Source organism: Oncorhynchus keta, unplaced genomic scaffold, assembly GCF_023373465.1.
Source record: "Oncorhynchus keta strain PuntledgeMale-10-30-2019 unplaced genomic scaffold, Oket_V2 Un_scaffold_30379_pilon_pilon, whole genome shotgun sequence".
Classification (NCBI taxonomy): domain Eukaryota; kingdom Metazoa; phylum Chordata; class Actinopteri; order Salmoniformes; family Salmonidae; genus Oncorhynchus; species Oncorhynchus keta.
Genome location: NW_026290910.1, coordinates 311,968 through 338,751, shown reverse-complemented (window position 1 = coordinate 338,751; position 26,784 = coordinate 311,968). Strand labels below are relative to the sequence as shown.

The window sequence follows — 26,784 nt, the reverse complement described above, 5'->3', positions numbered from 1 at the left end:
CTTGCTTGAATACCAAAAATGTTCCAATAATACCATGCATTCTTATAGGCTTACTATTTTAGCCCAGTTTACATTAGGTTTGACATGTATTGCTAGTTGTTCTTGTGGTAGTCATTCATCCTGCTAATTTCAGATGTCCAAAAAGCCCCACAAGTGAGTGGATGTCTCGCTTGCGGACATTTGCCACCACAGGGGATTGGCTTGCTGATGCGGGCAACAGGCCAGCTCCGAGGCAGGTATGACCTCTTTCAGAAAGTATATGGTAAATGGAAAAACATGCATTGGCCTATAACATTTGAACTGTGTGTTTGTAACGGATGTGAAACGGCTAACTTATTTAGCGTTGGTGCGCGCTAAATAGCGTTTCAATCAGTGACGTCACTTGCTCTGAGACCATGAACTAGTAGTTCCCCTTGCTCTGCAAGGGCCGCGGCTTTTGTGGAGCGATGGGTAACGATGCTTCGTGGGTGACTGTTGTTGATGTGTGCAGAGGGTCCCTGGTTCGCGCCCGGGTATGGGCGAGGGGACGGTCTAAAGTTATACTGTTACATGTTCATCCAGAAAACATGCTGTGATACTAGAAATACCTGTTATTAAATGTAGGCCTTTACTACTAATGTAAACAGCAACTTAATTATAATATCTGGCCATCAAATTGTCATTGCATTTTGTAACAAAGTATACACAGTGTCAAAGTCCCAAGCTGTGATCTTGTCAACCAAAAAACAAAAAAAAAACAGGTTAAGGAAAGTTCCAGAGAGAGCTACAGTTCATCACCCCTTGACTCCTGGTTTCGGGTGTGTGGGATAGGTAGTGGGGTGAGCTGCTTGAGAGTGCTGTGAGATTGTGAAGTCGCCAGCAGGGACCTTTCTGGTAACATTTTACATGACACTTAGTGCCATCACACGTTATGACACATTCCTAATCATGTCATAATATGTCATGACACCTGACTTGGAGGCGAAATAAATGCACACCTGTTTGGGTGAGGTGCTGGCTAGCGGAGTAAAAGACTTGAAAAAGAAAAGGAGAGCCGCACACTCTAGGAGCTCAGATGCAATAATTTAATAACCGACGTTTCGACAGACAAGCCCCTTAGTTCCAGTGAAGGGGAATCTTAACACTACAGCATACAATGACATTCTAGACGATTCTGGCCTTCCAACTTTGTGGCAACAAAACAAGGTCCATACAGAAATGGTTTGTCGAGATCGGCATGGAATAACTTGATTGGCCTCACTAATGCTCTTGAGGCTGAATGAAGTCCCCGCAGCAATGTTCCAACATCTAGTGGAAAACCTTCCCAGAAGAGTGGAGGCTGTTATTGCAGCAAAGGAGGGACCAACTCCATATTAATGCCCATGATTTTGGAATGAGATGTTCGACAAGCAGGTGTCCATATACACATTACCGTTCAAATGTTTGGGGTCACTTAGAAACGTCCTTGTTTTTTGTCCATTAAAATACAATCAAATTGATCAGAAATACAGTGTAGACATTGTTATTGTTGTAAATGACTACTGTTATTTTAAATGGAACATCTACATAGGCGTACAGAGGCCCATTATCAGCAACCATCACTCCTGGGTTCCAATGGCACGTTGTGTTAGCTCATCCTAGTTGATAATTTTAAAAGGCTAATTGATCATTAGAAAACCTTTTTTGCAATTATGTTAGCACAGCTGAAAACTGTTGTTCTGATTAAAGAAGCAATACAATTGGTCTTCTTTGGATTAGTTGAGTATCTGGAGCATCAGCATTTGTGGGTTCGATTACAGGCTCAAAATGGCCAGAAACACTTGGCCAAGCACTTTCTTCTGAAACTCGTCAGTCTATTCTTGTTCTGAGAAATTAAGGATATTCCATGCGAGAAATTGCCAAGAAACTGAAGATCTCGTACAACACTGTGTACTACTCCTTTCACAGAACAGCGCAAACGGGCTCTAACCAGAATAGAAAGAGGAGTGGGAGGCCCAACTGAGCAAGAGGACAAGTATATTAGTGTCTAGTTTGAGAAACAGACGCCTCACAAGTCCTCAACTTGCAGCTTCATTAAATAGTACCCGCAAAACACCAGTCAACAGTGAAGAGGCAACTCCAGTTCCTCTGTCCAGTGTCTCTGTTCTTTTGACCACCATTTTTAATGGCCAGTCTGAGATATGTCTTTTTCTTTGCAACTCTGCCAAGCAGGCCAGCATCCCGGAGTCGCCTCTTCACTGTTGACGTTGAGACTGGTGTTTTGCGGGTACTATTTAATGAAGCTGCAAGTTGAGGACTTGTAAGGTAGTCAACAGTACATTTTCTGAAATTGACCATATTCAATTGTCATTGTAATTGAGCAGACATTGAACACACACGGACTTGTACCTACCCCAATGCTCAGTTACTGATGACTGGAATGTAGATTCACGGACATGTACCTACCCCAATGCTCAGTTACTGATGACTGGAATGTAGATTTCAGGAGCAGGACAAGACACCCTCTTTTTTGACTGATGACTGACATAAGAGAATGTACGTGTTTAACCTATCTGGCTTATACTGTATAATTATGATGGTCATATTTCTTCATGACAGTAAGTAAAGTGACACAGGATGGTCATAATGCTTCATGACAGTGTCATAAAGTGCATTTTCTTAGTCCAAGTAAAGTGACACAGGATGGTTAAATGCTAGTTACCAAAAATAATACAATTACAATATACAATATACTATCTTCAACAATGTACCTGATAGGAACAGCACAAAATTGCTAAAACGTCATGCAATGCACGTCTCACCATCCAACTCTGAACTCACGCACTGTACAAAATATATGAACTCCCCCTGTTCACAAGACACAGTAAGTTTCTAGCTAGTACTGGCGGGAATTCTTTACAACAAAATGCACAACAAATATTCTCCAAAAACCGCTGCATCTTATGTGTGATGTTCGAATAACATTTACAAACAATTGATATAAATTGCACATTTAAATCATCACTTTAGAGTATAAAAATCACTTTTGATGTACAGTGCTTTGCAACCAACAACTTACCGCTGGTTTGGTGCTTGTTCACTGGGACGATTCTAACTGGAACATCCCCCTCGTCAGCAAGCTACGCAAACCAGCCAATAAGATGCCATGTTGAGTAGGTGAAGGCAAGACAAACTCAAACCAAAAACCCATTGGCTTAACAATAAAGTGGCAAAGGAATCACCAATATAACCCTGTTACATCTGCAACAAGACAAACCTTAACTTGGCAAGGAAGCCTTCTCAGGTGAATAAAATACAGGCTGATTTGTAATGATCTGTTTCATTTGAACAGTATAACCTTAAATAATCTGAAATGATCTACGTATTCTATACAGACACAACATGTCTAACCCTAACCCTAACCCTAACCCTAACCCTAACCCTAACCCTTACACAACATGTCTAACCCTAACCCTAACCCTAACCCTTACACAACATGTCTGTAAAGGGCTCCTGAGTGGCGCAGCGGTCTAAGGCACTACAGTCCCTGCCACAACTTTGGAAGTATGCTTGGGGTTATTGTCCATTTGGAAGACCCATTTGCGACCAAGCTTTAACTTCCTGACTGATGTCTTGAGATGTTGCTTCAATATACCCACATACTTTTCCTACCTCATGATGCCATCTAGTTTGTGAAGTGCACCAGTCCCTCCTGCAGCAAAGCACCCCCACAACATGATGCTGCCACCCCCATGCTTCACGGTTGGGATGGTGTTCTTTGGCTTGCATGCCACCACCTTTTTCCTCCAAACATAATGATGGTCATTATGGCCAAACAGTTCTATTATTTTTCTTCATCAGACCAAAGAACATTTCTCTAAAAAGTATGATCTTTGTCCCCATGTGCAGTTGCAAACCGTAGTCTGTTTTTTTATGGCTGTTTTGGAGCAGTGGCTTCTGCCATGCTGAGTGGCATTTCTGGTTATGTTGATATAGGACTTGTTTTACTCCAGCATCTACACAAGTGTGCCTTTGCTGTTGTTCTGAGATTGATTTGCACTTTTCACACCAAAGTGCGTTCATCTCTAGGAGAAAGAATGTGTCTCCTTCCTGAGCGGTATGACGGCTGCATGGTCCCATGGTGTTTATACTTGGGTTTTGTTTGTACAGATGAACGTGGTACCTTCAGGCATTTGGAATTTGTTCCCAAGGATGAACCAGACTTGTGGAGGTCCACATTTTTTTTTCTGAGGTCTTGGCTGATTTCTTTTGATTTTCCCATGATGTCAAGCAAAGAGACACTGAGTTTGAAGGTAGGCCTTGAAATACATCCACAGATACACCTCCAATTGACTCAAATTATGTCAATTAGCCTATCAGAAGCTTCTAAAGCCATGACATAATTTTCTGAACTTTTCTAAGCTGTTTAAAGGCACAGTCAACTTAGTGTATGTAAACTTCTGATCCACTGGAATTGTGATACAGTAATTTTTTATTTTTTCCCCCGTTATTTTACCAGGTAAGTTGACTGAGAACACATTCTCATTTACAGCAACGACCTGGGGGAAAATTACAGGGGAGAGGAGGGGGATGAATGAGCCAATTGTAATTTGGCGATTATTAGGTGACAGTGATGGTTTGAAGGCCGGATTGGGAATTTAACCAGGACACCGGGGTTAACACCCCTACTCTTACGATAAGTGCCATGGGATCTTTAATGACCTCAGAGAGTCAGGACACCCACACCCATTTAACATCCCATCTGAAAGATAGCACCCTACACAGGGCAGTGTCCCCAATCACTGCCCTGGGGCATTGGGATATGTTTTTAGACAAGAGGAAAGAGTGCCACCTATTGGCCCTCCAACACCACTTCCAGCAGCATCTGGTCTCCCATCCAGGGACTGACCAGGACCAAACCTGTTTAGCTTCAGAAGCAAGCCAGCAGTGGTATGCAGGATGGTATGCTGCTTAAATAAGTAAAATAATCTGTCTGTAAACAATTGTTGGAACAATTACTTGTGTCATGCACAAATTAGATGTCCTAAGCGACTATCCAAAACTATAGTTGCCGCTGGAAGTGGTGTTGGAGGGCCAGTAGGTGGCACTCTTTCCTCTGGTCTAAAAAATAACAAGAAATTTGTGGAGTTGGTTGAAAAACAACCTAAATGTATGTAAACTTCCGACTTCAACTGTATGTATGATAGAAAAACATAAAACTGATTTAAGATGTTTTGGTACATAATTGGTCTAGCCTATACTCCAACATTTGAGTAATCGCTGTTGAGTGTGGACTGTATTATCGTATTTCGTTGCGAAAAATTGATGTTCCCGAACAGATAACACTTGGTTTCCCAAACTAAGCACAGGGTAGCTGCAGGAACAAGGTTGGAGAGAGACCATGGCATAGCGTTTGGGAGAATCTCACCGATCGAGCAGCGAGAGCATGCTCGTCAAACAGTGGTTGATGCATGGAGTGAAGTAAGTGTTCTTATATTTATTTCTCAGCTGCTCATATTATATATTAAGCATATGCTCCACTATAAAACCCAAGTAGCCTACATAACAGACTGGCGGGAAAGCGTGCAGCCTCCTCACTAGGCTATTTGAGTGCAATGGCCCATTTGATAATTGGCCATTGTGAATCAAAAATAATTAGTAAAGACTAGATCAAATTGAGAATAGTCTGATGCGTGAAAATATGATCAGTTGATGAGAAAGTAAGCCATTTTTGCTACTTTCTCAATCATCAATAGCCTGTAGTCACACCATGCAGCCCATATATGTTTTGATTTCCAAGACATTATAAGGTTTGTATCATTCACAACTAAAGTTGACAAATAACTCTAAATCTAGCATATAGGACTTGTTTCAAATGATCACTTATAGCAATACATAGCAACTTCATATGCGCGCAGTCAATCTGTAATGGGAAAAATATCCTTTCTATTTTATTCAGCTAAGTTCAACTATATTCATCTTACTATAAAATCAGATCAAATAAAAAAATGGCATGGGAAGCATATCTTGTCAGCTAAATGAACAAGCCTACAGCCTATGGCATGGAGCCAGATAACGTAGGTCTACAGTAGGCCAACACATATTCTCTTCTTTGGAAATACATTCTTTTCATATCATAATGTTTCTTTAGATCTGACTAAAATAAATCATGGATTTGTTGTGATGGTGTATATTAAATTGATTTATTATCCTTTTTTAAAATGTAGATGTTGCAAAGGCACGCAACAGCGGCTTGTATGGCTAGAGGCCTGAAGATGGTAAACCTGTTTAAGTTAATTACTGTGAGACCAGCAGTCTTTTGCATGGCAATAACCGTCTGACAAAAATGAATGACTGCCACAGCCCTGTGCACGGCCCCATGTTGCAAGGATTTGTACACAATTCCTGGAAGCTAAAAATGTCCCAATCCTTCCATGGTCTGTATACTCACCAGACAGGTCACCCATTGAGCATGTGTGGGATGCTCTGGATCGACGTGTATAACAGTGTGACCCAGTTCCCGCCAATATCCAGAAACTTCACACAACCATTGAAGAAGAGTGGGACAACATTCCACAGGCCAAAGTCAACAGCCTGATCAACTCTATGCAAAGGAGATGTGTCACACTGCATGAGGCAAATGGTGGTCACACCAGATACTGACTGGTTTTCTGATCCACACCCCTACCTTTTTATTTAAGTTATCTGTGGCCAACAGATAGATATCTATATTCCCAGTCATGTGAAATCCATAGATTCATGCCTAATGAATTTATTTAAATGGACTGATTTCCTTTTATTAACTGTAACTTAGTAAAATGTTTGAAATTGCTGTATGTTGCGTTTATGTTATTGTTCATGTAACAGTATACTTTTAAACCGTCTAATCGCCCATACCCGGGCGCGAACCAGGGACCTTCTGCGCACAACGACAACAGTCACCCTCGAAGCATCGTTACCCATCGCTCCACAAAAGCCGAGGCCCTTGCAGAGCAAGGGGAATTACTACTTCAAGGTCTCAGAGCAAGTGACGTAACCGATTGAAACTCTATTTAGCGCACACCGCTAACTAAGCTAGCCGTTTCACATCCGTTACATTCAGTATATTTACAATTATATCAGGTAATATGCAGTCCACAAGAAACCGCAGGAGATAATTGATCACTTAAGATACTAATTGCATAAACAAGGTAACAGGAGAATAGTACAGCAATAAAGAATAACACTTCTATATCTTATGATTATGCTCTTATGCCATAATCGTTCCATTACTGACTTAGGTGATCTTAAATTCACCAATGTGAAAAAGAACACTAAAGTGGTTGTTTAGAAATGTCAATTCTGGCTGAGGAGGGATTCGAACTGTGCACCTTTGGGTCCACTCTTCCCCTTCCTCAAACACAGTGAAAAATCAATGTTCTTGTTTTTCAGCTATCATAAAACATATTTAATAATAAACAGTTATATTATGAAGAAGAACCTTTTTCAATTTTCCTCCTTTTTTCCTAATTGCTCCAAGGTCGCTGTTGATAATGACAGACTGGTCATGACCCCACTCTCCGAGGGTGTCTCAGGGGGAGTCGGGATACGCAAAAAAATGTATCTCAAATTCACACATGTATAATACACACTTGTGCATGTGTGAAATAGAACAAATATAAGCACCTACCAAATTCTTTTTGCAAGGTCACCAACTCAAGGCTGTGAGCTCAAGGCTACATGACGACATGATCAAAACAAAATATCACTGGGCACAATGCTCATCCCTGTGGCGCACCTCCACCTCTCCCCCTGAGACTCGAGTCATCAGCTACTGTAGGTGACCAACAAAGCTATACAAGGACAAGGTCACCAACTCATGGCTGTGCGCTCAAGGCTATATGATATGACTATAAAATCACGGACCTCTCCCCCAGGGTCTGAGACTGGTGGCAGTCCCCTCCGGAAACTATGTGGGGGTAGAATTCGGCGGGGAACTCTAGCAGGAGCCTGTCAATCAGACAAAGGCGGCCCATCAGGGCCTGCCAGTTATTGGCCTCTGTCTGGGGCCCCAGGATGCAGTTCAGGACATAGTCCACCCCGCCAATACCGATGGACCCTGGGAGAAAGGTAGAGACGTTTACAATGAGTAGTCAGTTGGGTCTTTTTTTAATTTGTAAACTGTTGTTAAGACATGAGTTACAGTCACGTACAGTGCCTTGCAAAAGTATTCATTTCCTTGGTGTTTTTCCTATTTTGTTGCATTACAACCTGTAATTTAAATAGATTTTTATTTGGATTTAATGTGAAATGGAAAAAAATACTTATTAAAAAAACAAACAAAAAAAACAACAACTGAAAAGTGGTGCGTGCATATGTATTCACCCCCTTTGATATGAAGCCTCTAAATAAGAAGTCACATAAAGTTCACCTGTGTGCAATCTAAGTGTCACATGATCTGTCACATGATCTCAGTATGTATACTTCTGTTCTGAAAGGCCCCAGAATCTGCAACACCACTAAGCAAGGGGCACCACCAAGCAAGCGGCAAGAAGACCAAGGAGCTCTCCAAACAGGTCAGGGACAAAGTTGTGGAGAAGTACAGATCAGGGTTGGGTTATAAAAAATGATCAGAAACTTTGAACATCCCACAGAGCACCATTAAATCCATTATTAAAAAATGGAAAGAATATGTCACCACAAACTTGGAGAGGACCGCTGACCAAAAGGGGGCATTAATCAGGGAGGCAACAAAGAGACCAAAGATAACCCTGAAGGAGCTGCAAAGCTCCACAGCGGAGAATTGAGTATCTGTCCATAGGACCACTTTAAGCCGTACACTCCACACCGTTGGGCTTTACGGAAGAGTGGCCAGAAAAAAAAGCCATTGCTTTTAAGAAAATAATAAGCAAACACGTTTTGTGTTCGCCAAAAGGCATGTGGGAGATTCCCCAAACATATGGAAGAAGGTTAAATACAGGGAAATTCTGAAACCTGCTTCAGTCTTCCAAAGATTTGAGACTGGGACAGAGGTTCACCTTCCAGCAGGACAATGACCCTAAGCATACTGCTAAAGCCACACTCAAATGGTTTAAGGGGATACATTTAAATGTCTTGGAATGGCCTAGTCAAAGCCCAGACCTCAATCCAATTGAGAATCTGTTGTATGACTTAAAGATTGCTGTACACCAGCGGAACCCATCCAACTTGAAGGAGCTGGAGCAGTTTTGCCTTGAAGAATGGGCAAAAATCCCAGTGGCTAGATGTGTCAAGCTTGTAGAAACATACCCCAAGAGACTTTCAGCTGTAATTGCTGCAATTTCACCCCCACAAAGTATTGACTTTGGGGGGTGAATAGTTATGCACGCTCAAGTTGGATTTTATTGGTCTTATTTCTTGTTTGTTTCACTGTAAAAAATATTTTAATTCCAGGATGTAAGGCAACAAAATAGGAAAAATGCCAAGTGGGTTGAATACTTTCGCAAACCACTGTACATCAATTTGAGTAATATGGGGAGAGATAGTGCTATTTCCGCTGAACACTCAGCGAGGATAAATGGGATTTGTAGTTCTTACCTGCTTTGAGGATCTCTCTGCCCACGGCCAGCTCTCCTACCTGGGCTTTACACAGCTCCAGTAGTGTTGACACTGAAAGCTGGCTGGTACGACTGGACATGACACAGAGAAACACCACTCAAAATGTATTTATGTCCATGGTAGACTGCTAATGCTTTTCATTAATTTTGATTATTTTTTTTTTTTTTTACAGTTTGTAATCTCTCGTGAACAGACGACGTAAACATATCTGACCAGCGAGATTGCAGTTCTGGGTTAACAAAGACTACAAATTGTGCAATTGAGACATTGAAATGAGACATGGGGAATGTAATCTGTTAATTCATGTACTATCAACCTAATGAATACAGTATTATATCACAAGAAAAGGTGGTCATGTTTGAGTCAGTTCTTGAAGATGTATATCAGACAAATTCTAATCTGGACCTCAAAGCCAGTTCCACTGTTGATTTTCATTCGTCCCCTCTAATCAATGATTGATTTGGAGCTGGGACACCCGGTGGGTGCAATGAATTATAAGGTAGAACAGAAAATAAGCTTTGGACCTCCTGGCTCCTATTTGAATACCCCTGATATACAGTACATCATACAGTATGATCAGTGGGGAGATCTAACAAGTGCATGTCATATTTTGTATTCCCCAACAGAGGGCACTAGCTACTAGCAGTTGCAGTGAACCCCTGACAGGCTCGCATATCTATCCCACTCGTTAGTTTGAGACGGACTTTACCTGTTGGCGTCGGCACATTTGACAAGGATAGTCTCCACCACAGGCCGGAGCAGCTGCTGCAGCCGTGAGCGCTCAGACACCGAGTGGCAGGGCGTGTACACCAGCATGGCCCGCAAGGTTTTCTACAGAAAGAGGACAAGGGACCAGGGTTCACATTTACAACTCAAACATAAAGTACCAATATTGTTACTGTGTGTCCAGTGTGTGGAAAGTTAAAAAGGAGATATGGTGATGTGTAGTGAAAAGCTTCATCACAAAATATTAGATGGGCTGATCAAACTAATGGCTGAGAACTTACTATCAAGCGAATTTAGTAGAGTCATTGAGAGTCATTGAGAAACACAAGACCTCTTGGAGTGCCCTAACATAACACTGTGGTTCGGTGGTGGGAGGAATTGTACTTTTGACCCCGCCGAGTTACGACCCTGTCTATTCCTGTGACAATATGGCTGCCTGGGCATGACCTCAAGGCCATTAGAGAGGCCTCTGTGGCCTTGGCAGGAGGTGGAGACTTGGTGGTGCTCCGCCCCAGCCTGACTCCCAGAGAGAGAGAGAAGAGGCGTGGGAACTGGTGACTGATAGAGAGTTGCACTGGAACGCTGCCCAGAGACAGATTCAAAGTTCTTTCTCACTCTCCCTCTGCCAGGCAGGCAAGGTTACTCCTTCCTCCCCCTCATGCTTCCCTCCCTCTAACTACTTTGTCCCACTCACTCTTTCATGCTCACACACACAATGCACACTATCTCTCCCTGTCAACCCCATTTGCTCCAAGCTTCCCAGTCTACTCCACTCCCTCTCAACCCCCATTACTCCATGCTCCCGAGTCTACTCCACTCTTAGGAGACAGATAATATCAATAAACAAGTGTTTACTTCCAATAGTGAGGGCCACATCACATGGTACGAAAAGGTAAGAAAATAAGTTCTTGAAATGGTGGCTCTGCTGTTTTCACTTGCTACAAGGTCCCAGGTAGTGCACATGCAGCTAACGACTTTGCCCCGCGATGCGAAAGGCGCTCTTCAACCTCAAACAAAATAGAGCCTTTTCAAAGCAACAATTTAAGTCGATCTGGCCCACTCCAAATCTGGTGGTGCCCGTGGTATTCTTTGTCCACCCGCCATCACCACCATCCCCTTCTTTGTCTTGAAAGAAGAATACAGTAAACACCAAAGTCTGTCTGCTACTAAACACCATGGAAAACCCCCAAGAGGACAGAACTTTTTTTGTTTTCCATAACTGCTGCTCTGCTGAAGCAAAGTGCTTTGGGGAAATGTTGAATGTCCAGAGGGCCTGCATTTTTTAAAGCACGCACCAAGAACTAGGATCCCGTGGGTCTAGGTTGGTAGAGCATAGCGCTTGCAACGCCAGGTTGTGGGCTCAATTCCCACAAGGGATAAGTAAAAAAAAAAGTATGAAAAATGTATGCACTCACTACAGTAGTCTGCTAAATGACAAATACTTTAAAAAAAAACAATTATTCAAAGAGACCAAGTAAATAAATAGCGAGAAAGACCTTTTTTTCTCGCTCAGTCTGTCCCTGGAGAATCCCTGCTGGTTTGACTCTGTTCACACTTCCTGGATGTTCAGTGGACTTTAGAGCTAACCAGACTACCTTGTTGTTGAAGTGAACTTCAGCACAATTCAAGAGATAACTTTCATCAATATTGCGTGGGAGGGAGAAGGGCCAAAGTTTGAACGCAGAGATCAGCTATTGCGAATCAGCTAATCAAGTGAAGATATATTTGATATATGGGCCTCTCACTTATCAGGAACACGTATGAATATCAAAAGGCCCAGTCCAGAAACAACCACTAGATGGATCTACAACCATATTTCTTAGACATATCCAATTCTTTCCTTTGATCAAATTACAGAAGTTAGTTTGATTTTCTATCGTTTAATACATGGGGTCCCAATCCCAAGATTAGTTGTCATCATGGCATCCTAATAAAGATAAACTTTTGGGAATCGCTGGGCTCGGAGTTGTTTCTGGATGGGGCCTAAGACTTTAAAGGGTTCACAATGCTTTCCCTGACAGCTGGAGTACAGTTATAGAATTACACAGTAAAACTTGATTCTTAGTTTCACAGGATCTGTGGGGGTACAGTATTATTAAAGAGTCTCACCAGTGCGGCCACGTAGACCTTGTAGACAGGGTCAGCACACACCATGGAGAGGACGCTGCAGCATGACTCCAACACCACATCACCTGACACCTCTGTACAGCCCGCCCCGGCCCCCGGGCAGGCGTGCTCGCCATTGGCCAGGAGGAGAGCGCCACTGACGTCGTGCAACAGCCGCCGCAGGGCCATCTCCCGGATGTTCCAGTTCCTGGAGAACAGGCAGCCCACCAACTCCATGCCAAACACCTGGAGAGGAGGACACACACAAAATTATAACTACGAACGGAATATGGCACTGATCTGATACAGACAACAACTACATGTAAACCGTCTTGGTATGCAAAGGGATGAAGACATTTGGTTTTGTTTGTTTAGTATAATGGAAATTCCCAAATGGAATGGAATAGTCACAAAATGTAGCCTAGTGGCTAGAGCGTTGGACTAGTAACCGGAAGGTTGCGAGTTCAAACCCCCGAGCTGACAAGGTACAAATCTGTCGTTCTGCCGCTGAACAGGCAGTTAACCCACTGTTCCCAGGCCGTCATTGAAAATAAGAATATGTTCTTAACTGACTTTAAATAAAGGTCAAACTAAAATAAAAATTAAAATGGTAAATAAAGTATTTGAAAGTATTGTACATATGTGTTTGATCCAGGTCTGGTTGACATTATTAGACCCCACATCTATCTTTCCACCCCTCTCACCTTGATCCAGGGCTCGGCCAGTTCTTTGTAGGTCTGGGGGACCTGCTGGACCCCGAATTGGGGCAGGGTGAAGTCCCCATCCTGGGACGATGACCAGCCTCTGGAGTCCCCCTCGCTGTGGGACGATGATGACACCTGGGGATGACCCACCGCTGCAGCGTTCTCAATAGAGACAGAGGAGGGGTCATGGCTGCCGAGAAAGATGCCAAAGTCAGCCAGGTTTTAGCATCTTTTGGGGGACTTTTAAAAATGGTGGCAGTAGAGTCAAGGTTTGAATTGGTATTTGAGTATTAGCATTTTCATGTTTTGAGCAACTGATATTACAAATAGCCTTGGTCAAGAATATGCTGATACAGGCACGGTTAGGAATATAGTTATACAAACCGGATGAAATGGGGGGAATTTAGTCAAAGGAGAGGACGGGTAAAATTCCCCTTTCAGCAGGCACCAAACTGGCACCAAACTGGCACCAAACTAGTGAAAAAATCTGAATCCCTTCTTTGAAACTCTGTCCTACCTGTTGGATTGTCACAAGGGTAATGTAACATTGCGGATCATTATCATAATGGCGGTTGGACATTTTTCAGCGAAAAACAACTGGTTAGGGTTTCAGTGCAGGGAGGAAGCGGAGGGGGTAACACAGACCCTTTCTGATTGTATTCATGGCTTGAGGGGGAAAAACAACAAGAACTGGGCTTCTATCATTTCATTCCCAGGCAGACGCTCAAAACAAGGGCTGGTGTCTGGCTGTCTAGCTCATCTAACCGAGCCAGTGGAGAGGATTCAGCTCACGACAAACCTACGAGTGCACACACAAACGCAGACGCACACACTCTCGCATAAACACACACACACTCACACACAGAGAGCCCGGGCACCAGCATAGGCCCTAGGTAAGCTCTGCTGAGCATTCTGTGGTACTTAAAGGTCAAAGATATGATTGAGGATAGTGTATTTAGCATACATGCATGTACTTATGGTACGGCTTGAGCCCATTCAGTGGTATGCAATATTATATACTTCTTGTTAACAAACTATAGTTTTGGCCAGTCCATTAGGACATCTACTTTGTGCATGACACAAGTAATTTTTCCAACAATTACTTCACTTATAATTCACTGTATCACAATTCCAGTGGTCAGAAGTTTACATACACTAAATTGACTGTGCCTTTAAACAGCTTGGAAAAGTCCAGAAAATGATGTCATGGCTTTAGAAGCTTCTGATAGGCGAATTGATAAAATTTGAGTCAATTGGAGGTGTACCTGTGGATGTATTTCAAGGCCTACCTTCAAAATCAGTGCCTCTTTGCTTTATATCATGGGAAAATCAAAAGAAATCAGCCAAGAACTCAGAAAAATAATTGTAGACCTCCACAAGTCTGATTCATCCTTGGGAGCAATTTCCAAATGCCTGAAGGTACCATGTTCAACTGTACAAACAATAGTACGCAAGTATAAGCACCATGGGACCACGCAGCCATCATACCGCTCAGGAAGGACACGCATTCTGTCTCCTAGAGATGAACGTACTTTGGTGTGAAAAGCACAAATCAATCCCAGAACAACAACAAAGGACCTTGTGAAGATGCTGAAGAAAAAGGGTACAAAAGTATCTATATCCCCAGTAAAACGAGTCCTATATCGATATAACCTAAAAGGCCACTCAACAAGGAAGAAGCCACTGCTCCAAAACCGCCATAAAAAATCCAGACTGCGGAATGCAACTGCACATGGGGACAAAGATTGTAATTTTTGGAGAAATGTCCTGTCTGATGAAACAAAAATAGAACTGTTTGGCAATAACATCATTATGTTTGGAGGAAAAAGGGGGAGGCTTGCAAGCCAAAGAACACCATCCCATCCTTGAAGCATGGGGGTGGCAGGATCATGTTGTGGGGGTGCTTTGCTGCAGGAGGGACTGGTGTACTTCACAAAATAGATGGCATCATGAGGTAGGAAAATTATGGGGATATATTGAAGCAACATCTCAAGACATCAGTCAGGAAGTTAAAGCTTGGTCGCAAATGGGTCTTCCAAATAGACAATGACACCAAGCATACTTCCAAAGTTGTGGCAAAATGGCTTAAGGACAGCAAAGTCAAGTTATTGGAGTTGCCATCACAAAGCTCTGACCTCAATCCTATAGAAAATTTGTGTGGCAGATCTGAAAAAGCGTGTGCGAGCAAGGAGGCCTACAAACCTGACTCAGTTACACCAGCTCTGTCAGGAGGAATGGGCCAAAATTCACCCAACTTATTGTGGGAAGGTTGTGGAAGGCTACAAAACAATTTGACCCGAGTTAAACAATTTAAAGGCAACGCTACCAAATACGATTTGAGTGTATGTAAACTTCTGAAAGAAATAAAAGCTCAAATAAATAATTCTCTCTGCTATTATTCTGACATTTCACATTCTTAAAATAAAGTGGTGATCCTAACTGACCTAAGACAGGGCATTTTTACTAGGATTACATGTCAGGAATTGTGAAAAACTGACTTTAAATATGTTTTGCTAAGGTGTATGTAAACTTCAGACTTCAACTGTATATAATGTTTTACAGTGGCTGGCTACATATCCCAGGAGTGGTGGTTTAGGTGGCAATTGCTCGGCCTCTGACCGCAAGGCACTACAGAGGATAGTGTGCATGGCCCTGTACATCACAGGGGCTAAGCTGTCTGCCATCCAGGACGTCTACACCAGGCGGTGTCAGAGGAAGGCCCTACAAATGGTCAAAGACCCCAGCCACCCCAGCCATAAATCAAATCAAATCAAATTCAACACTCATAGGACAAAAAGGCTTCTCAACAGTTTTTACCCCCAAGCCGTAAGGCTCCTGAACAGGTAATCAAATGGCTACACAGACTATTTGCCTGCCATCAAGGACGCCCCCCCGCAAACCCTCTTTTTAAGCTGATGCTACTCTCTGTTTATCGTATATGCATCATCACTATAACTATACACTCATGTACATACTTACTCAATTGGGCCGACCAACCACTGCTCCCGCACATTGGCTCACCGGGCTATCTGCATTGTTGCATTGTGTCCCACCCACCACCCGCCAACCCCTTTTAAATTACTGCTACTCTCTGTTTATCATATATGCATAGTCACTTTAACCATATCTACATGTACATACTACCTCAATCAGCCTGACTAACCGGTGTCTGTATGTAGCCTCGCTACTTTTATAGCCTCGCTACTGTATATAGCCTGCCTTTTTACTGTTGTTTTATTTCTTTACCTACCTATTTTTCACCTAATACCTTTTTTTGCACTATTGGTTAGAGCCTGTAAGTAAGCATTTCACTGTAAGGTCTACCTACACCTGTTGTATTCGGCACACGTGACAAATAAACTTTGATTTGATTTGTGTCTTTCTTCCCTTGACTATAATGATTGAGAATTAAGATGTCTCTAATAGTGGTGTGGGGGGTCTAATTTGGGGCCTGATTCCTGAATCCCTACCCTGGGCTCAGTTGTTGGCTTTTATTAGATGTTACTGGATGGCCGCCGTTTTGCAAGCTCCGATACAACTTTGCCATTTTGTGAAATGTATCCGCTATAATTTTTTTCCAACTGACAAGAACTGTTGAACACCATAGTAACCAAGCTTATCATTAAGATAAGGGGGGCCCTGGGTCTGAACCCCACCTTGTGCAACTGGGTCCTGGACTTCCTGATGGGCCAGCCCACTGGTGAAATAATGGTTAAATTAAAAAAATGCAAAAATAAAATAAGAGAAACAACAGTCCATCAAGACATGAAGGTCAGTCAATCCGGAAAATTTCAGGAACTTTTAACGTTTCTTCAAGAGCAGTTATGAAAACAATGAAGAGTATGATGAAACGGGCTCTCATGAGGACCGCCACAGGAATGGAAGACCCAGAGTTACATCTCCCGCAGAGGATAAGTTCATTAGAGTTACCAGACGTAGAAAGAGCACCCTTAAAAAATGCTTCACAGAGTTCAAGTAACAGACACATCTCAACATCAACATTTCAGAGGAGACTGCGTGAATCAGGACTTTTTTTTTCACTTTTATTTAACCAGGTAGGCCAGTTGAGAACAAATTCTCATTGACAACTGCGACCTGGCTAAGATAAAGCAAAGCAGTGCGACAAAAACAACAACAGAGTTACACATAAATAAATACCTAGGTTTACCTCCACTGTATTCACATCCTACCATACCTTTGTCTGTACATTATACCTTGATGCTATTTTATCGCCCCCAGAAACCTCCTTTTACTTTCTGTTCCAGACGTTCTAGACGACCAATTCGTATTACTTTTAGCCGTACCCTTATTCTTCTCCTCCTATGTTCCTCTGGCGATGTAGAGGTGAATCCAGGCCCTGCAGTGCCTAGCTCCACTCCTATTCCCCAGGAGCTCTCTTTTGATGACTTCTGTAACCGTAATAGCCTTGGTTTCATGCATGTTAACATTAGAAGCCTCCTCCCTAAGTTTGTTCTATTCACTGCTTTAGCACACTCTGCCAACCCGGATGTTCTAGCTGTGTCTGAATCCTGGCTTAGGAAGACCACCAAAAATTCAGAAATGTTAATTCCAAACTCCAACATTTTCAGACAAGATAGAACTGCCAAAGGGGGTGGTGTTGCAATCTACTGCAAAGATAGCCTGCAGAGTTCTGTCCTACTATCCAGGTCTGTACCCAAACAATTTGAACTTCTACTTTTAAAAATCCACCTCTCTAAAAACAAGTCTCTCACCGTTGCCGCCTGCTATAGACCACCCTCTGCCCCCAGCTGTGCTCTGGACACCATATGTGAACTGATTGCCCCCCATCTATCTTCAGAGCTCGTGCTGCTAGGTTAAACTGGAACATGCTTAACACCCCAGCCATCCTACAATCTAAACTTGATGCCCTCAATCTCACACAAATTATCAATGAACCTACCAGGTACCCCCCCAAAGCCTTAAAGACGGGCACCCTCATAGATATCATCCTAACCAACTTGCCCTCTAAATACACCTCTGCTGTCTTCAACCAAGATCTCAGCGATCACTGCCTCATTGCCTGCATCCGTAATGGGTCAGCAGTCAAACGACCTCCACTCATCACTGTCAAACGCTCCCTGAAACACTTCAGCGAGCAGGCCTTTCTAATCGACCTGGCCGGGGTATCCTGGAAGGATATTGATCTCATCCCGTCAGTAGAGGATGCCTGGATATTTTTTTTTAAATGCCTTCCTAACCATCTTAAATAAACATGCCCCATTCAAGAAATTTAGAACTAGGAACAGATATAGCCCTTGGTTCTCCCCAGACCTGACTGCCCTTAACCAACACAAAAACATCCTATGGCGTTCTGCATTAGCATCGAACAGCCCCCGTGATATGCAGCTGTTCAGGGAAGCTAGAAACCGTTATACACAGGCAGTTAGAAAAGCCAAGGCTAGCTTTTTCAAGCAGAAATTTGCTTCCTGCAACACTAACTCAAAAAAGTTCTGGGACACTGTAAAGTCCATGGAGAATAAGAACACCTCCTCCCAGCTGCCCACTGCACTGAAGATAGGAAACACTGTCACCACTGATAAATCCACCATAATTGAGAATTTCAATAAGCATTTTTCTACGGCTGGCCATGCTTTCCACCTGGCTACTCCTACCCCGGTCAACAGCACTGCACCCCGAACAGCAACTCGCCCAAGCCTTCCCCATTTCTCCTTCTCCCAAATCCATTCAGCTGATGTTCTGAAAGAGCTGAAAAATCTGGACCCCTACAAATCAGCCGGGCTAGACAATCTGGACCCTTTCTTTTTAAAATTATCAGCCGAAATTGTTGCCACCCCTATTATTAGCCTGTTCAACCTCTCTTTCGTGTCGTCTGAGATTCCCAAAGATTGGAAAGCAGCTGCGGTCATCCCCCTCTTCAAAGGGGGGGGACACTCTTGACCCAAACTGCTACAGACCTATATCTATCCTACCATGCCTTTCTAAGGTCTTCGAAAGCCAAGTCAACAAACAGATTACCGACCATTTCGAATCTCACCATACCTTCTCTGCTATGCAATCCGGTTTCAGAGCTGGTCATGGGTGCACCTCAGCCACGCTCAAGGTCCTAAACGATATCTTAACCGCCATCGATAAGAAACATTACTGTGCAGTCGTATTCATTGATCTGGCCACGGCTTTCGACTCTGTCAACCACCACATCCTCATCGGCAGACTCGACAGCCTTGGTTTCTCAAATGATTGCCTCGCCTGGTTCACCAACTACTTATCTGATAGAGTTCAGTGTGTCAAATCGGAGGGTCTGCTGTCCGGACCTGTTGCAGTCTCTATGGGGGTGCCACAGGGTTCAATTCTTGGACCGACTCTCTTCTCTGTATACATCAATGAGGTCGCTCTTGCTGCTGGTGAGTCTCTGATCCACCTCTACGCAGACAACACCATTCTGTATACTTCCGGCCCTTCTTTAGACACTGTGTTAACAACCCTCCAGGCAAGCTTCAATGCCATACAACTCTCCTTCCGTGGCCTCCAATTGCTCTTAAATACAAGTAAAACTAAATGCATGCTCTTCAACCGATCGCTACCTGCACCTACCCGCCTGTCCAACATCACTATTCTGGACGGCTCTGACTTAGAATACGTGGACAACTACAAATACTTAGGTGTCTGGTTAGACTGTAAACTCTCCTTCCAGACCCATATCAAACATCTCCAATCCAAAGTTAAATCTAGAATTGGCTTCCTATTTCGCAACAAAGCATCCTTCACTCATGCTGCCAAATATACCCTTGTAAAACTGACCATCCTACCAATCCTCGACTTTGGCGATGTCATTTACAAAATAGCCTCCAATACCCTACTCAACAAATTGGATGCAGTCTATCACAGTGCAATCCGTTTTGTCACCAAAGCCCCATATACTACCCACCATTGCGACCTGTACGCTCTCGTTGGCTGGCCCTCGCTTTATACTCGTCGCCAAACCCACTGGCTCCATGTCATCTACAAGACCCTGCTAGGTAAAGTCCCCCCTTATCTCAGCTCGCTGGTCACCATAGCATCTCCCACCTGTAGCACACGCTCCAGCAGGTCTCTAGTCACCCCCAAAACCAATTATTTCTTTGGCCGCCTCTCCTTCCAGTTCTCTGCTGCCAATGACTGGAACGAACTACAAAAATCTCTGAAACTGGAAACACTTATCTCCCTCACTAGCTTTAAGCACCAACTGTCAGAGCATCTTACAGATTACTGCACCTGTACATAGCCCACCTATAATTTAGCCCAAACAACTACCTCTTTCCCAACTGTATTTAATTAATTAATTAATTTTGCTCCTTTGCACCCCATTATTTTTATTTCTACTTTGCTCATTCTTCCATTGCAAAACTACCATTCCAGTGTTTTACTTGCTATATTGTACTTACTTTGCCACCATGGCCTTTTTTTGCCTTTACCTCCCTTCTCACCTAATTTGCTCACATTGTATATAGACTTGTTTATACTGTATTATTGACTGTATGTTTGTTTTACTCCATGTGTAACTCTGTGTCGTTGTATCTGTCGAACTGCTTTGCTTTATCTTGGCCAGGTCGCAATTGTAAATGAGAACTTGTTCTCAACTTGCCTACCTGGTTAAATAAAGGTGAAATAAAAAAAATTAAAAATTAAAAAATAACACAAAAGAAAAGAAAAATAGAAAAATCTATGTACAGTGTGTGCAAATGTAGAAGAGTAGGGAGGTAGGCAATAAATAGGCACTAGAGGCAAAATAATTACAATTTAGCATTAATAATGGAGGGATAGATGTGCACATCAGTGGGGATGACCAGTGCAATCTGCTGGAGCGCATGCTACGGGTGGGTGTTGCTATGGTGACCAGTGAGCTGAGATAAAGCGGGGCTTTACCTTGCAAAGACTTATAGATAACCCAGCCAGTGGGTTTGGCAACGGATAAGTAGTGAGGGCCAGCCAACGAGAGCATACAGGTCACAGTGGTGGGTAGTATATGGGACTTTGGTGACAAAACGGATGGCTCTGTGATAGCCTCCAACACTCTACTCAGCAAACTGGATGTAGTCCATTTTGTAAATGACATTGCCGAAATCAAGGATTGGTAGGATAGTCAATTTCACAAGGGTATGTTTGGCGGCATGAGTGAGGGAGGCTTTGTTGTGGAATAGCATTTAAATGCAGTTGGAGGCCACGGAACGAGTGTTGTATGGCGTTGAAGCTTGTTTGGTGGTATGTTAACACAGTGTCCAGAGAAGGGCCAGATGTATACAGAATGGTGTCGTCTGCGTAGAGGTGGATCAGATAATCACCAGCAGCAAGAGCGACATTGTTGCTGCAGGGGATGCTGAGATGTAGGGGTAGCAGGTGGAATGCATGGCCAGCCATGGAAAAATTATTGTTGAAATAATCGATTATCGTAGATTTATTGGTTGTGACAGTGTTTCCTATCCTCAGCTCAGTGGGCAGCTGGGAGGAGGTGCTCTTATTCTCCATGGATTTTACAGTGTCACAAAACTTTTTGGAATTAGCGCCACAGGAATCAAATTTGTGTTTGAAAAAGCTAGCCATAGCTTTCCTAACTGACTGAGTATATTGGTTCCTGACTTCCCTGAAAAGTTGCATATTGTGGGGGCTATTCGAGGCTAATGCAGAAAGCCACAGGATGTTTTTGTGCTGGTCAATGGCAGTCAAGTCTGGGATGAACCAAGGGCTTTATCCATTCTTAGTTCTACATTTTTTGGAAGGGGCATTCTTATTTAAGATGGAGAGGAAAGCACTTTTAAAGAGCAACCAGGCATCCTCTACTGACGGGATGAGGTCAATATCCTTCCAGGATACCTGGGCCAAGTCGATTAGAAAGGCCTGCTCCCTGAAGTGTTTTAGGGAGCGTTTGACAGTGATAAGGGGTGGTCGTTTGACCGCGGATCCATTACGCATGCAGGCAATGAGGCAGTGATCGCTGAGATCCTGGTTGAAGACAGCAGAGGTGTATTTGGAGGGCAAGATGATCAGGATGATATCTGAGAGGGTGCCCATGTTTACGGATTTAGGGTTGTACCTGGTAGGTTCCTTGATAATTTGTGTGAGATTGAGAGCATCTATCTTAGATTGTAAAACAGCAGGGTGTTATGCATGTCCCAGTTTAGGTCACCGAACAGTACAAACTCTGAAGATAGATGGGGGGCGATCAATTCACATATGGTGTCCAGGGCACAGCTGGGGGATGAAGGGGCTCTATAACAAGCGGCAATGGTGAGAGACTTGTTTCTGGAAAGGTGGGTTTTTAAAAGTAGAAGCTCGAATTGTTGGGCACAGACCTGGATAGTATGACAGAACTCTGCAGCTATCTCTGCAGTAGATTGCAACTCCGCCCCCTTTGGCAGTTCTATCTTGTCGGAAAATGTTATAGTTAGTGATGGAAATTTCTGGATTTTGGTGGCCTTACTAAGCCAGGATTCAGACACTGCAAGGACATCCGGGACACAGCAATTCAGACAGCTAGCAAGCCGGGGATAGTAGGCTAGCAGATGGGCCTTAGGGGGACGAAGCAACGGGAGAGCCTGTTGTAACCCCCTCGGACGGTTACGTAGGCAGACCAGTCATGATGGATCGACGGGGCTCCGTGGCAGCAAGCAAATTTATGGTCAAATTTCAGCAGAGAAGCCACTACTAAGGGACACCAATGAGAAGATGAGACCTGCTTGGGCCACGAGATCATCCGTTCACCTACTCTGCTTCTCACAAAGACACAAATCTCAAATTTGGACTCATCAGGCGAAAGGACAAATTTCCACTGGTCTAATGTCCATTGCTCGTGTTTCGTGGCCCTATCATTCTTAAATGGAAGAAGTTTAGAACCACTAAGACTCTTCCTAAAGCAAAACTGAGCATTCTTTTGAGAAGGGCCTTGGTCAGGGAGGTGACCAAGAACCCGATGGTCACTTTGACAGAGCTCTAGAGTTCCTCTGTGCAGATGGGAGAATCTTCTAGAAGGACAACCATCTCTGCAGCACTCCACCAATCAGGCCTTTATGGTAGAGTGACCAAACTGAAGCCACTCCTAAGTAAAAGGCACATGAAGGCCCGATTGGAATTTGCCGAAAGGCACCTAAAGACTCTGAGACCATGTGAAACAAGATTCTCTGGTCTGATGAAACCAAGATTGAACACTTTGGCCTGAATGCCAAGTGTCACGTCTGGAGGAACCTGGCACCATCCCTACAGTGAAGCATAGTGGTGCATCATGCTGTGGGGATGTTTTCCAGCGGCAGGGACTGGGAGACTAGTCAGGATCGAGGGAAAGATGAACGGAGCAAAGTCCAGAGTGATCCTTGAGGAAAACCTGCTCCAAAGTGTTCAGGACCTCAGATTGGGTGTGAATGTTCACCTTCCAACAGGACAACGACACTAAGCACACAGCCAAGACAATGCAGGAGTGGCTTTGGGACAAGTCTCTGCATGTCCTTGAGTGGCCCAGTCAGAGCCTGGACCCAATCGAACATCTCTGGAGAGACCTGAAAATAGCTGTGCAGCGACGGTCCCCATCCAACCTGACAGAGCTTGCAGAGAAGAATGGGAGGAACTCCCCAAAAACAAGTGTGCCAAGCTTGTAGCATCATACCCAAGAAGACTGGAGGCAGCAATCGCTGCCAAAGGTGCTTCAACAAAGTACAGAGTAAAGGGTCTGAATACTTATGTAAATGTGATATTTAAGCTTTTTATTTTTTTTATGCTTTACGACACTACACTTTAGCCACAAAAGCAAACATGCCTTTGAATGAGTAAGTGTGTCCAAACTTTTGACTGATACTGTATGTTCTCTTCTTCTGGTTGATTATGTCATGTTGTGACTTACACACTTGGTTTTGCTGTTTTTCTAATTCACACTTTACAAATCACAATAAAGAGTACTACAATGACAGTCACTTTTTGGGAGGCTAGACCGTCAAGACATTGACCTAACCTTGTGTTATGTGTAGTGGCCTTAAAATGGGGACTTTTCTGCTATGGTACATGGGTGAGAATGGCTGTCCAGCTGTAGACAACAAGGCTAGACCTTCGAGACATTAACCTCATCTACATAACAAGGTTGTACATGGTTATGTGTAGTGTCCTTTCAATGGAGACCTTAGTGCTTTGGTACAGAGTGTCCAGCTGTAGACATTAAGAGCAGACCCCAAAACATTAACCTCATCTAGACAGCTCATGTACAAAGCAGTACAAGTTTACTGAGTGACTCATTCAAAACAGTAATATTTTCTGCCACAAGTAAAAATAACTAGACAAATACATTTGCAGACCTTTTAGATATTTATTTACCATCACAAGAGGAAATGTACAAAGAAATGTGATAAAAGGGGAAATAAGAGAAAAAAACAAAGTAAATACCAGCAACATGTGAATGAGGATGAAAAAACAGCACAAAAAAATACCCACTACCCTGGTTCGAATCCAGGCTGTATCACAAACGGCCGTGATTGGGAGTCCCATAGGGCGGCGCACAATTGGCCCAGCTTCATCCGGGTTTGGCTGGTGTAGGCTGTCATTGTCAATAAGAATTTGTTCTTAACTGACTTGCCTGGTTAAATAAATGAAAACTGGGTGAGACAAACGGGAGATGTTGATCAGCAGGACTACACACCGTCCATGGCACCATGATGTCGTAGACAGACTTTACTGGAAACTGCTGCTGTTTCTGGAACTCCTGCTGATGTTTCTTCAAGTCATCCACCTGCTGCATCATGTCAGTATCCAAAGGACCCTCAGCTGTCTTCCTCTTCCTGCCACTGGAGCTGGGTCGGGGAGATGGGGCGGAGGTTGATGGAGTTGCAGGGCAGAGAGCAAGGGTGCGCCTGGACGGTGGGATGGGTGTTGGTGAGAAGGGCCTGGGTGTTGGGTAGAGGGGCCTGAGAGGTGATGAACCAGGTTGGGGAGATGATGAATCAAGGGGCGATGAACCACCGGTAGATTGGCCCTCAGGGCTCAGCTCTGTCTCTGGACTGTCCAACACACCACCACCCTCCAACACCTACAAGCAGATGGTGAAAACATTAGAATACTGTGCAAGAAATCTTAAAACATCTCCATTGGCTCCTTTGAGCTAAAATGTTTACCCAAAATAGATGATTTCATAAACATCTCAATCTAATTAGCACACACCACAGTGCCTGTGTCAGATGTTTGAACTAGTCCGGCTAATCATTATGATAACAACACAGGCACTGAATATTTCCCACTCACAATTTCTCCAGAAAAGAGCTAATTTTACATGTTCTAACTAGGTCTGCTAAACATACGATCCCAAAGACACACACTGTACAAATACACTTGGATGTATGACGATGTATGACGAGTACATACCGTATCGGGCATATTGGTGTCTGTCTGACGATATTTCACGTGAACACCGAGCCAATCCGGTTGTCTGACAAACGGTGGGACACACACACCAGCCCCACTCCTCATCTCCTTCACCCTTTTCAGATTGTGAACATACTGGCTCCAAATCTTTTCAATGCTTCTTTGACATCAGTATTGGTGTTCAAATTTCGTGAAATCTCCCTCCAACTGTCATCTTTTGCATGCTTGTCCAAATACAACCCCATCGAAGGGTAGTAAAGGTTCTCTTATTGTCACACCAGCTTGCACAGACGCTCCTCAAAACTGGACAGACATAATTACGCTTAGAAAATATTTTAAAAAAGCACAAAAAAGGAAGCTTGAGAGTAGTAGAAGCAAAGTAGAAGAATGTTCATTGGTTCTGAGTTTATACTAGAAATTATATTGTAAAATATGTGATGTAGACACAGGGGCAGAACTTCCGTTGCAAAAGTTACTTACTGCCCCTCAGTCATCGCAAGGAATGATGGGTCTCAATTTCCAGGTAGAAAAAAAACTGTGTCAAATGACGAAGCGTATAACAAGGAGCCACCCCTTTTGTGATGGAAAACGACATTGCAACACTGCACTACGCTCCTTCAGCAGTGTTTGCGTTTGTCTGTAGACCCCTTCTGGACTCCATGTTCACACACGACTGCGTGGCCACGCACGACTCCAACACCATCATCAAGTTTGCTCACGACACGACGGTGGTAGCCTGATCACCGGCAACGATGAGACAGCCTACAGGGAGGAGGTCAGTGGACTGGCAGTATGGTGCAGGAACAACAACCTTTCCCTCAACGTCAGTAAGACCAAGGACTGCCAGTCCACTGACCTCTCCACTGCAACCCCTCCACTGCAGCCCAGTGGGTCGAAAGCTCAGTCGTTAAGAAGGCGCGACAGCACCTCTTCCCCTTCAGGTGGTTGAAAATGTTTGGCACCCTCAAATCCTCAAAAATGGTACAGCTGTACCATTGAGAGCATCTTGACTGGCTGCATCACCACTTGATATGGCAATAGCACCACCCTCGATCGCATGGCGCTACAGAGGGTGTTGTGTCAGCCCAGTACATCAATGGGGCAGAGCTCCCTGCTATTCAAGACCTCTAAATCAGGCAGTGTGAAAGGAAAGCCTGGAAAATTGTTAAAAGACTCCAGCCATCCAGGCCATAGACTGTTCTCTCTGCTTCTGCTCAACAAGCTGTACCAGTGCATCAAGCCTGACACCAACAGGCTCCTGAACAGCTTCTATCCCCAAGCCATAAGACCACTAAATAGCTAACTAAATTTCTAACAAATGGCTACACAGACTGAGTTGACTGTAATGACACACTGTTAGCTA

The 26,784-nt window shown here is 43.7% G+C and overlaps 1 protein-coding gene across 2 annotated transcripts in view; it reads right to left on the bottom strand.

The window, feature by feature from the left end:
• The window catches only part of LOC118385561 (mitogen-activated protein kinase kinase kinase 1-like), a 114,762-nt gene that overhangs the window by 21,327 nt on the left and 66,651 nt on the right, over positions 1–26,784 (bottom strand). For both annotated transcript variants that reach the window (XM_035772792.2, XM_052515781.1), the window contains exons 9-13: positions 13,071–13,260; positions 12,370–12,612; positions 10,244–10,365; positions 9,514–9,605; positions 7,864–8,056 (exon numbers count right to left, since the gene is read on the bottom strand). In XM_035772792.2, coding sequence (XP_035628685.1) covers positions 7,864–8,056; positions 9,514–9,605; positions 10,244–10,365; positions 12,370–12,612; positions 13,071–13,260 — 840 coding nt within the window. The remainder of the gene's footprint in view (positions 1–7,863; positions 8,057–9,513; positions 9,606–10,243; positions 10,366–12,369; positions 12,613–13,070; positions 13,261–26,784) is intronic.